The 13,269-nt window shown below is 38.7% G+C and overlaps 1 protein-coding gene across 1 annotated transcript in view; it reads right to left on the bottom strand.

The window, feature by feature from the left end:
- The window catches only part of cdh13 (cadherin 13, H-cadherin (heart)), a 486,341-nt gene extending 477,851 nt beyond the window's left edge, over positions 1-8,490 (bottom strand). The window contains exon 1 of the mRNA XM_067420253.1: positions 8,314-8,490. Coding sequence (XP_067276354.1) covers positions 8,314-8,358 — 45 coding nt within the window. The 5' untranslated portion in view covers positions 8,359-8,490. The remainder of the gene's footprint in view (positions 1-8,313) is intronic.
- Positions 8,491-13,269: the final 4,779 nt, after the last annotated feature.

The raw sequence follows: 13,269 nt of genomic DNA, 5'->3' as shown, positions 1-13,269 counted from the left end.
CAAATTCGGAGGAGACACCATTTGACACGGCTCAGCAGACACTCCAGGTCTGCTGAGTCTAAACAGTTGCAATACAGAATGTGGATCGGCTGGTGTATCAAAACTCCAGGAACAGATATTTCAGTATTAATACACATTGATAATAAACATTGATGTTTTTTGACAACACAAGTGCAAGGTAAGATATTTTTCTATTGTTTTAATATAAAACAGAACTATAAAACAGAAATACCAGAGATGCTATATCTGTGTGACAAATTTTGCCATTGTAAACTGAAATGTAACATGTAGAGCCGTTTTCGGCATATTGTGCATACAAGTTTACAATAAGTTTTAATGTTCTTCTTTCTATTTTAAAATCACTTTAAATCTTTTATTTAATTCCTTTGTAGGGAAAAACCCATGCCCCAACTCGGTGGTCATAGTTATGTCTTTGTATTCTACGTGACTGAATAGTTAGACAATGTAAGAATTTTATTTTTTATTTTTTTTGGAATGATTAAAGATCGCTTAGTGGTGCAAAGAATAATAATTACAAAAAAAATGTGTCAAAATACACTTGCCGTGCTGAACGAATAAAGCTAAAGAGGCGACTAAATTTGCTCTAGCAAGTTGTTGTACTCACACACACTTTTCCGTTCCACCGTGAAGAAAAGAATGAGGCATTGATTGCATTTACAGCGAGGCAGTTGAACTTTAGCCCTCAGAAGAGCCAAGCCATGAAAAAGCACATTCTTCTTACTCAACAGCTCCATCAAGTACAATAAATCCAAAGGTCTGTCTTACAGTATAACTCTAACAAAGGCCATCAAGTCGGCAGCACTGAACACTTGTTGATCTTCTTCTAAACAAATACACTGTTTAAACTTCATTCTTACAGAACTTTAGCAAACAAACTCACTCAGAGGTGCTCTTGCTCACCTGTCATTGTTTTTTGTGTGGAAGGCAGTGTCCTTTCAGAATTGCTGGCACTATGTCGCCATCTATATGGCGGGAGTGAGTACTGCAGGTGTTGAGAGGGGGGGTTGCGAGGCGAGACTGCAAGGCAGAGATTGATTTGCCCTCTCTCAGATGTGGCACTTAGCTGGGGCGATCTGCTGTGAATCACGGCAAATTAAAGAAAACAGAGTGAGCCACACTTAGGAAAAGAGAGGCAGAGAGAGAGAGAGAGAGAGAGAGAGAGAGAGAGAGAGAGAGAGAGAGAGAGAGAGAGAGAGAGAGAGAGAGAGAGAGAGAGAGAGAGAGAGAGCTGTGGAAGCTGATGTCCCTTCACATCTCTGCCAGTTACCCAAGTCCTATCTGAGACACGGCTCTAGAGGAAGGAAAAAAGGTGTTAGTCACAGCACAGCTGAGGTTTAGGCTCTCCTGCAGCCATGTGAGAGCCATATAGGGAAGAGATCAATGCAAAAGAAGAAAATAAAGGATTACAGCCAAGGTAGGGTTTAGTTGGCTGATTTAAACTTCCGTAATCAATGCAAAAAACAGCTACGCGCCAAGATGAAGCAGATCAAAGCACTCAATATCACCGTCCAATTAGATTATGCAGGGAGGAAAAGCAATCTATCATTTTAGACTGGGATAGCTTTTATGAAACCGATCTTAAAAGGGTGTAAAATGACATATTTTCAAAATCGACTAGTCAGTCAGCCTAACGATTAGTAAGTGAGTAGTCTATTTATCGATATTAAAGAAAAACTGAATAATTTGGCTGACTTTGGACTCACCTGACCCCAAATTGCAGTTTACATGAGACACATTCACCTAGAACCGAATGGAATAGAAAGAAGGGGTCTCTCTGGATTTTTTAACTTGACAAGCTGTATTTAAAATAAAAATGTTGGCAGGATGCATAAGCATTGCAAAATGCAGCAAATGGCCAGAGCGGTGGTGCTTTAAAGGGCATGAATTTGAAGACAACCTTTCTGAGGGGGTTTTATAGTTGAAGTGATCTAACAGCTAAAGCACAACAGCAACCTAAAGCTAAAGCAATACTGGTAAATAAAATATCAAAAATAAAAATAGCAAAATTGACTCCTTGTGTATAGGAAAAAGTCAAAATATTTCAGAGCAGAGCATAACTAGAACATTTACTTTTTCATGACCTTTCATCTAATATGTTCTGTTTTTTCTTGACTATGAAATACATATTTATGCTTATGTGCATGAACTATGAAAGATGGAAAGATCAGAACAGCGGTGGTCAGGCCTGCAGGGCACATCCTGTCTGCTTATCACAAATCAGATCTCTGTCTTCCATTTATCTCTGTTCCTGTCATCAATCATACCCAACAACGTACATCTTTCTCAAAAAATACACCCACACACCCACACACACACACACACACACACACACACACACACACACACACACACACACACACTGGAGGACACTTCTGTTACACTGCCATTACACTGTTACACTGCTTATCTGCCATTAGTATTCTGGTACCCTATTCTGTACCTTTAATACATAAAATTGTGCCGCATAAGCATCTAGAGATAAACATGTATCATGTTTACTGTGACATTCGGCTGTTCTCGCTGTGAGATCTGTGTATGTGTGCATGTCTCTGATACAAATCCCCATATTGCCTCCGGCTCCACAGGTCACCGTGCACAACAAACACACAGAGTTAGAAAAACGCCACAATTCAATTAATTATTGCTTCCAACTAGTGAGATCCAGTGTCACAGATAGAGCCGTCCATGTTTACTGCATGAGTCATTGCAATTATATTTGGATTGGCTAATGCAGACTAGGCCGTCTGGGTGGTTTTAGATATTCTGAAAGAAAGGATTCCAGCAGTAATTGCCTATGAATCGATATGCAAATACAGTAATATTATATCAAATTTGCACTTCTCTCTGGGGGAAGAGGCAGTCCAGGGACTTTTTGCAGCCCTGGCATGCCACACAGTGTTTGAAAAGTGGATTAGAAGATCCAGGCTCTCCTCACAATTATCTGCCTGATTGTGGGATGATCTATGCAAACAGAGAGAAGATAGACTGGGAACGATGGGCACTTGGGACGGATAGAACCTTGTGAAATGAGAAAACTGACAATATGAGATCTCTTATTGCAAAATCAGTGCGTGGGGATTCTAATGCAACTCTTGCACTCAAAAATGGAGCAAACTCTAGCACAAGTGAGCTTTTATTTCCCCCAGACTTCTCCAAATCAGTTACATTCATAGCATGATTTGGAATTGCTGATATGGTCTTGGTTAAAACGAGCGAACAACTGTCGGACACATTGTCCTATCTTGACCTGAAATTTAAATTCTGTCATCATTTACTCACCCCATGCAGTTTTTGGCACAAAACACAAAAAGCGAAACTTTGAAGAATATACTGGACACTTTATGCCATGTAATTCAAGTAAATAAGGAAAGGTTTGCTCAAGTCCCAAACCAAAATAAAATAATCAATGGTAAGGAAAAAGACACCGTCCGCTGTAGCTATCAGAGGAAATATGACAGCGCAAGATGACATTTGAGACACAGAAGAGGCAATAATATTTGATGGACATCTGAAACGACTAATATCAAACCTGACATGTGACATGTAACAGTGTGTCATATTTGATTTCATAGATGCAAAAACAAAATGCAATTCTACAAAACGGCTAGCTATAGAGGTGGTGATTTTGAAGACACGACCTGAGAAAGATTTATGGTGGGGTGGGGTGGGGTGGGGTGGGAAGGGAAGGGAAGGGAAGGGAAGGGAAGGGAAGGGAAGGGAAGGGAAGGGAAGGGAAGGGAAGGGAAGGGAAGGGAAGGGAAGGGAAGGGAAGGGAAGGGAAGGGAAGGGAAGGGAAGGGAAGGGAAGGGAAGGGAAGGGAGAGTCTGGTACCCCTATGTAAACCATAATCACATGGAGAAAACACAAAGAAATGGGTTCAGAATGATTGTGTGTGTGTGTGTATATCTGTGTATAACATCTTCAAAGCACTTACAGTATTTATAATCTAAAAAGTCTCTACAATTAAATAAATCTCGACCTGTCTGTTTTTAAGGCCAAAAAAGCTGAACAAATCGTTCTGCTTTGATCTCTTTTTCCGTTACCCAAGCCTTTTGACTTAGCGCCTACTCCACCACATACTGTCTACATATAAGCTAAATGCAAATTTGTGCCTTTACAATACAGCTCTTACATGCGCTGTGCTCCCACCCCGGGAGCCAAGAGAGATGCTGTAGGTCAGTGGATCTTGACCTCTGAGAATGTAGACAAGTGTAACATCCCCACCAGGAACGTTCTGTAATCACACATTCTTCACCATCAGCTATAACCCACATGCACGCACAACATATCTGCCTTGAAGGAGTTGCGCAATTAAGACAGAAATCAAGCCTAACCTATGCAGCAAAAGCAGCGACCTTGGTAGAGGATGGGTAGTGAGCACAAAGGAGGGTCAACACAGGGAGCGATCCATTCAGATCCACTGCAGTGCTAATGACTGGGTGCTCTCATTATCTCCATCATTACCAGACCTTCATTTAGCATATTGTGCTCAATAGCTAGTGTGCGAATTAATCAAGATTTCTCACTTTGGTAACACAAGCTTCCATCTAATGGCACATTTTAAAAATGAAAGTAAGTCACAGTACAGTCCCTCTGCAAGGTTAAATAGAAACCATACCTCCCAAATTCGGTCTGTGCTTCAGTACAAGGTCACTTAGGGGCATTGTGAAGACCACAGGGGTCAAGTTAGTGTCGACTGTTAGCTCCTGCTTATAGTGAATGCAGCAATTACACCATTCTGCAAGCCAAAGAGAAACACATGTATTTTTTTTTTTCAAATATAGATTTTTTTATTCTTTACATTATGTTCTGACACCCAAGTTCCAGTTTCCTTGGGAATCGACTAGAATTTTATATGGCTGTATCCCATTGTTATTTTAGTAAAATTTTAATACTATAGTATTCATTCATATTTTGAATTAGCTTTTATTTTTATATGTTATATGTTATATATGTTTAAAATAAAATGAAAATATAAGATATTTAAAAAATATACATTTATAAAAGAATGTATATACATTTATATATATATATATATATATATATATATATATATATATATATATATATATATATATATATATATACACACACACACATATACATATTTTTTTTCATTAACTAAAATAGGTTAAGCTTTAGTTAGTTAACAAGAACTACTTCGTTGCATCCCTACAATTTGTGCAACTTCTAATGGAGAAAGCCAATGTGTTATCGCTAATCAATAGATATAGATCAACAATATTTTGAATCAAAGATGTTGTAACGGCATTCCCGTCTTACATATTTTATTGACCTCCTTGCTGAGAAAACCATGAAATTGCAACATAATGCATTTGTGGTAATCCTAATGTAAAGTAAAGAATCTAAACAGAGTAAATAGTAAACACTTAAATATTTAAGGTGCTATGCTTTTTGACATCATTAATTGGAATATGGATTAAAAATCTCAAGCAACAGGGTAGCTATCTTACTTCACCATTCACGGATACTATAGACATACATACATGCACTCTGTAGCAGGTGATGAGCACCCTAGACACAGAGAGTGGACACAGCTGAAGCCAGCCCTTCTGCATGACTGCCTTTAGGCTTTGCGACTAAAGGGAAAGTGTGATTGTGTGTGTGTGTTTGTGCTGGAGCAATGTGCACCTGTTACCCTGGCCTTGCAATAAATAGAAATGACACCAGCCTAAAGCAGCGCCTCTTTCTCTCATTAAGACTGATGAATCACCAGAGTAACACATAAGTGTCAGCAAAGTCATCAAACGCACACCGTCAGTGTCACACCACAAGGACGTCAAGGGGTAAAGGGATGCAGAAAGAAATTCAAAAGTGTTGAGTGTGGCCTAAGATCTAAAGCCAATATGTGCACCCTGGAGCGAACAACATCCTCTCAAAACTTTAAACGGCCACAATGGCTTATCTATTACCTGAGATATTGGACAGCATGTTCTGTCCCACACAATCCTTGCCACTTAGGGATCTTACAGCAAGTGAGGGGAATTATTTTCCCTTCCATTTCTCTCTTTCTTTTTCCCATTTTCTAACGTCATGCTGGGGGGAACTGGGTAAATAGATAAGTAAATAAAATAAAACACAAAAGCAATAGGGGAGAGAGAGAAAAAGATAAATGTCTGCACCTTACGGGTATGCCACGCTTATTCTGAATCATTGCAGCGGCTCGCGACTGCTTAACGTTTCATTTTGGAAACAGGGATTTATAGAGGGGGAAATTCACAGGCTCCGATACGCAAGGGAAACTTGGCGCCCTACCTGCACGACTATAAATAAGATCCTTCTCACTTGATCACACACGGAGCCAGAGAGGGAAAAAAGGGATTTTACACCACTGGCCAGGTAGATGGAGAGGGCGAGACAACCATGTAGAGCGCATTGTATGACGCTATAATCTATTTAGGGTGGTTTATTAGGAGAGGTAAACCAAGACAACATCTTGCTTACAATGAATTGTTAAAAAGAACATGTTATAATCTCTACAGACTCCCTGAGTATTCAAAGCATTGAGATGCTTTACAACTATAAAAGTAAAAGCGCAGAGACTCATCTAGGAATAGCTAAAATAAGTACAAATGCCTAATAAGTACTAATAATAAGTGCATAATGCTACAATTATTGAAGTTCTCAAGAATAATGTGTCTTTCTTTTAACCAGCGCACAAACCCTAGAGCTTTCCGTGTGATACAGTAAAGATGTATTTAAATTAAATAGTGAATAATGCATATACCACATGCTGAGGCCATGGAAAGATATAAATTACCTTACACACTAATAACTAATCCATAGTAACGTTTATCTAACACAAAACATCCATCAAATGCATGTTATTTTCAAAGGGCCACAGCAGTCACATTTAAGGACTATGAACTGACAGAATTTGAGCATTATCCATCATTTTCTGTGAAAGTAATGGCATTTAATATGTGAGAGGAAAAAAACACCAATAACCACCACACCTGTTGTTCATTATCATGTACAAGGAATTAACTGCTGAGCTGTAGCTTACAAATGAGCTATCAGCATTTTAAATGCAAGACGCCATAACAGTGTCTCCTTCACTCCCAACTGGCTATGTCACTGACTACTGTAATGCCCATGCAAAGAACAAGACAATATAAACTGTCTATTATTAACAGCCTCTGGTGAAAAAAATGACCAAAAGGTGAGCGTTTGTAAAAAGCGGCTGGAAGCTGAAAATGGTGGCTGGTTTCTAGCTGACCTGCTGGTTTGTTGGTGAAAGGTCATTGGCAGCTGGTTAACCAGCTACAAATGTCCCAATAGCCAGCTTGACCACTTGTAGCTGTTTTGTTGCATTTCCAAGATGGTAAACAAACTTGATCCTGCATATGTCCATCTAGGACAAACTAGAAACCAGCCTCAATGTTTTAAAACACATACACATCTACCGCCTTAAACTGAATCGATTTACTTCTTCACACGCTCCATTACTTGATTCCAGCTGTTTGAAGTGAGCGCGCGGTTCTTTTAATAGTCGGTCGAGTTCGTTTAGCAGTTTCGATTATTTCATTTCAGCTCTTCGATTAAAGAGGGACGCAGTCAACCACTTATTGTATTTATCTATTAGTATCGTTTTGAAGCGAATAAAGCGACACTAGGTGATGTCAATGCTAATTTTCTGTTTGATTGCCATTCGTTGATCTTGTCCATTGAGTTTGAATTCCCTCAGAAGTAAACGGAATCTTATCTTTGATTTGGTTGTTAATGGTTTATTTAGTTTTACTGATCTTAAATGTCTAGATAGGGGCTGTTTTTAGTCTTGTATCGTTTATTTGTTCGCTCATTTACTGGCTTTGGTGAATGGCTCCGTGAGTCAGCCCGTCGTGTGAATGTCTCCTGATGAAGGGAGCCAAAGGAGCGCTCAACTTCAGAGCTGAGCGGAATATAGATGCGATCTGAGACTGAGTTTTCGTGATTTGCACCCATCTGAACCCAGTGCATTAGACTGATTCACACGAACGGACTTGACTAAACGTCAGATGTCAACGTTTAATGCATTAGAGACATCGCTACTGGTGACAAATTAATATAAATAAAGAACAAACATGTTTCATTACTCTGATCTCTATTCTTTTTGTCGTTGCATTCAGCTATAAGTGCAACTCCTTCTGCTCGGCGAGTTGTAAATGCGTGCAATGCGCTCACAAAATAATTTCACAATTTTAATTACACTAAATTAATTTTAAAAAAAAAATTAAAAAGCCGCTCAAGCGATATTCCTTAACATAACGGAATGAAACCTCTCGCGCCTACCTGGGAAACGAGGAATGCGATGAAAATGCGGGTTCCGAACTCCATGGTCTCAGATCAGTGGGAATAATGTTTAAAACAAGATGCTGGTCGGACCAGCGCTGTTCATAATTCCAGAGTCGCGAGAGTAAAGCCCCTCTGCCTCGAGCTGCCAACTTCCCAAATAGAACTGCAGCCTCGTGAGCAGAGCATTGGAGTCCACCACCAATAGATTTATAGGAGGGGGGTTCTTCTTTGACGCTCGCGTGAACCTGCCATGCTCGCATTGATGTTCATGAACGAGTCTCATCACCTTTGCATTGCTGATCTAAAACTTTCTGTTTTGAAAGACAATGGATAGTAGTTTAATAGGGCGGCATATGCACATTCACTCACTTAATGGAAACAGAATTATAGAATAATCAGACATGCATGCTTCCAGTAGGCTATAGACTCACTGTGCTTTTAAGGTTTCGTGTTTAATTATTTTTTATAAGATAATAACAGCTTAGACAGGGTTTATGATCATATATCTTAACTTTATAGACTGTCCTCTAGATCAGTGAATCTCAGCTGATGGGCTGTGACATTAAAATGGGTCACAGGTCTGTTATGTTTGGGTTGTGGACAGGAGGAGGTAAAAATCATGCAAATAATAAAATACAACTATGCAAAAAAAAAATCATCTATTACAAAATCTATTTTATTTATATTTTAAATAAAGTATTAAGTAAAAAAAAAATAATAATAATAAACTCTGTGTAATAATAAAATATATTACACACTCTTAGAAAAAGGGGCTGGGGTTCTTTACTCAACTCCAAATAACCTTTTATGCTAAAAAAAAAGGTTATATAATGACAAGAAAAAAACCTTTTGTCAAAAGATTCTTTAGGCTATTATTCATTTATATATTACATTATTCTGCAACATTTTGTAGTAATTGTTTATTAAACTGTTGTAGTAATATCACATTTTAATCATGCTGATTTTTGGAGGAGAAAAACTGAAATGGCACTCTTCGTGTGATATTGATTAACTACATAAATTGAGATAAATATATAAATTTTTCTAACCCCCATATCTTAACTTTGTGATAAATGCTTTTGAATACACTGAATAATGCAGTGAAATATTTGTCAATAATATGATTGGGTAAAACAAATGATAATGGATGAACCCCTAAATGGTTCCATATAGAACCTTTTTCCTAGTTACAAAGAACCCTAAAGCGTTATTTTGATTTAACCCAAAGGTTCTGTATAGAACCTTTTAGGGGTTCCAAATGCGTAACGCCGATAGAACCTTTTAAATTCTAAGAGTGCACTTTCAGAAAAAAAGGTACAAAAGCTGTCACTGTGCCTAAAGAGTGCATATAGTAGCTTAAAGGGTACATTACACACACAGTTTCTGCCAATTTCGTGTTAATCTTGAGTATCCAGAGTAGTACTAGTCATGACCACCTAATCCGAGACCAAATGTGTGTTGAGACCAAGACTTTGAGGGGTTGAGACAAGCCAGGACGAGACCAGTACTCTTTAAATTCATAAAGATCCACATACCATCGTAGAAATTATACATTTTTAATCAATACATATAATTAGAATAAAAAAAAAAAACTATAAAGAGTTGTTACAAATGAATGTAAACAAATTAAATTACCCAATAACATTTTAAAGATGTTAATCAATAAATCAGACAATGCACTGGCAATTTATTAATATCCCAGCAGTTGTGGCCTTGAAACAAAATCCAGAGTCCTGTAACTCTGAGACAGAGAAAAGAGATTGTACAAATGTGGTTGAGACAAGATCAAGACCTTCAAAAAACGGTCTTAAGACCGAGAACGGTCTTGATTACTACAACTCTAATAATACTGAACCCATCATATCTCCAAAGAGTCTTTGATTTTATCAGATTTATTAAAGACAGATACGCTGTACCGATTCTGTCCGAAAACAGCCGACCTTGTGGCGGCGTGCCTGGCGCAGAGCTAAGATTCACGAGCGGCCATGCACACACACACACACACACACATACACATACACACACACACACACACACACACACACACACACACACACACACACACACACACACACACACACACACACACACACACACACACACACACACACACACACACACACACACTACATCATCACATTATCCCTGGATAACATTTGATTCACGATATGTTCGTGTTGTGTACATTATATGCACTTGTGCGCCAGACTGCGACAGACATTTGATGCAGTTTTACTTGCAGCCTGCAATTTCGACTCATGACCTGGATGTGTGCATGCAGATATATTTTCTTTTAAAGTTATGGCAGTTTATTGCCTACAAAAATGGCCAGTTTGGACTACAACAAGCTTCTTCCCAGGTTGGTGACATCATAAACCCTTGCTATTAACATAAACACTGCCTCATATGTGACTTCTGCCCGTAATGGCAATGGGCGTGCCGTTTCTGGACAAACTGTGCTTGGCACTTCAGCCAATAAAAATATATGAAACCACATTTGGCCATCTAACCAATCTAAGACCATTGTGTTTTTCAGAGGGATAGGCTTCATAGAAGCAGGAAACAAACAACCCTTTCAAAGGACAGTGGAGACAGCGGTGTAGAATAAAGGTCAAATATAAGACAAATACGGCATTTAAAAAATATATATATATTAAGACATGTTATACTGTGGCCCATAAACAGTGAAGGGTCCAGCTGCGGCTTGGGTGGTCCCGTCATGAAACAAGAATGCCTATTGGCCGTTTCTGCATCTCATTGACCAATCGCCATGAGTTTCTCAAGGCACACTGGGTATGATGTCATTTCCCCTTCCATATGCGTGATTTCCCCCCCCCAACCAGTTCAGCGGAAATGCCCTGCAACTGATTGTAAACATTTTCATTAGCCATGTCAATCGCAGTAATGACTGCCTACACCCAACCCTGATCCCTAAACCTACCCATCACAAGAAAGATTCTGCATTTTTCCATTTTCAAAAAAATATAATATAGTACGTTCATAAATCCATTTACATTGTGGACACACACACACACACACACATAATGGTTCATTTCGGCGCAGACTTACATGCAGAATAAATCTAGCTTAAAATACGTGATAGCTTAAAAATGCGTACAGATAACACGGCACTTGGCTTTAGAAAGTTACGTGCATGTTTACGCAAAGCCATGATTTCATGTTGCAAGATGCTAGATTTTATTTTGAAGCTCCTGTTTCAGAAAAACTAACTAGCGAATGTTGAACATATTAATCCGGATAGTGACAGCTGCCAGTTCAGCAGAAGAGGCGAGGAAGAAGAAGGGGGCGTTCCAGTCTGCGAAAACGGTAACCCCCACCAGCAAGATAACGCCCATTTGTGGCCGCAGTTGGATGGTATTACATAAACACAGCATGCCTAGAAAAAAAACACGGAACCACCCCTTTAAAGGTAGATATTGGTACCAGCAGTGTATATATTATTACCTAAATGGAACATATTTGAACCTTTTTTAAAAGGGTACCATCCTGACAGCTTTTGTACCATTTTTTTCTGAGAGTATAGGCTCAATCAAACCAGTTTCAGAACCTACAGGCATAAGTTCTCTGAGGAACGTATGAAATATTGATCCAAATGACTGACAGCTAGGCAAATACAGATCCCTGTGCATGATCGGCACTTGATACCCAATGTAAAATATAATAAAAACATTTTGAGGATAATTTGAAATGATGCTAATCATTTAATTCTTTATAACAGATGATTCTTTATAACATCAAATTCACTAGTTTTACCAGAGTTCTGATTTGTTACAACCATGAGGGTTAAATTGGCAAATATGTCTGGATTTTTGTGTCTGGACTTGAATGACAGCGACACAACAGCTAACCTCCCGGGCTCTTTTGGATTTTGTTATACTCAGCAAAACTCTCTCTGACCTAAAGTTCTGGCAGAAACTTTTTTATAAAAAAAAATTTTTTCCATGGTGAAAATATTCCTTTGACCATGTTCAATGTCCAGCTGAATCACTGAATTTCAGTCACTTGTCATGCTGTGATATTCTTTGCTTAAAAATCTGATGGAGTTCAGAAAAGACAGAATGTCTATTAGAATATCAGTAAGTGCAGTCTGACCACAAAAATTACCACAAGTAATCACAGGGAACTAAAATGAATGTCTGAGTCACAGCGTCTCCAGATTTTCACAAGGTAAATCTGATAATGTAGCTGCCAGCAGAAACAGTTGCCTAATTTAAGTTCCATAAAAGAAAAGGTTTAATTTAATAATTTACCACATTTAAATATATCGTAATATATTTATATTTATCTGTATTTCTTTTACTTTATACTATGCGTTCAAGCTGACTTGTTTTTGTAGGCTTGTATAGCGGAACTATTTTTCTGTGTTTTGGTTGGTTCAGACGATTATTGATGTTGCACCAGCTAGCGCATACGGAGCTAACTGCGGCTCGCAAAGCTTTGGTAATGTCATTATTACATTTGTAAGTTCACCAAGAGACATACGGAAGAGAAGTGCCTTTATTACCTGTTTTTCACTCCCTGGAGTTAACGCGGCCAACGAGGTATGCATAGTTATTTGATGTGTAATTATCAATGTAAGGTATAACTGTGTGACGGTTTATTAACAGTCTATCTGGAGTTGTATTGTTTGTTTAATAATGTGCTATTCTCTGTGAGAATATTATTATCTCTGTAACTTATGTGACTTTATGTTTCATTTAGTTCTCACGGCATGTTTGATGGCATCGAGGATGACATAATTTGACTAATAAATGCCCGTAGAGAAGAACGCCTTGTGTCCGATTCTGTTGACTGGAGAGGGAGTTACAGTGAGAACTCGCCCTGCTCGACACGAGGTGGAGACGTGGGGGAGATGATGAAACGCGCCTGCCATCCGTCAACGGAGCTGCACGCACGTTTACATTGAATGTGAGCGTCAAAAGATAAGACTGT

Source organism: Pseudorasbora parva, chromosome 16 (assembly GCF_024679245.1).
Source record: "Pseudorasbora parva isolate DD20220531a chromosome 16, ASM2467924v1, whole genome shotgun sequence".
Lineage (NCBI taxonomy): Eukaryota > Metazoa > Chordata > Actinopteri > Cypriniformes > Gobionidae > Pseudorasbora > Pseudorasbora parva.
The sequence above is the reverse complement of the archived record's forward strand: the minus strand, read 5'-3'. Positions and strand labels throughout refer to the sequence as shown.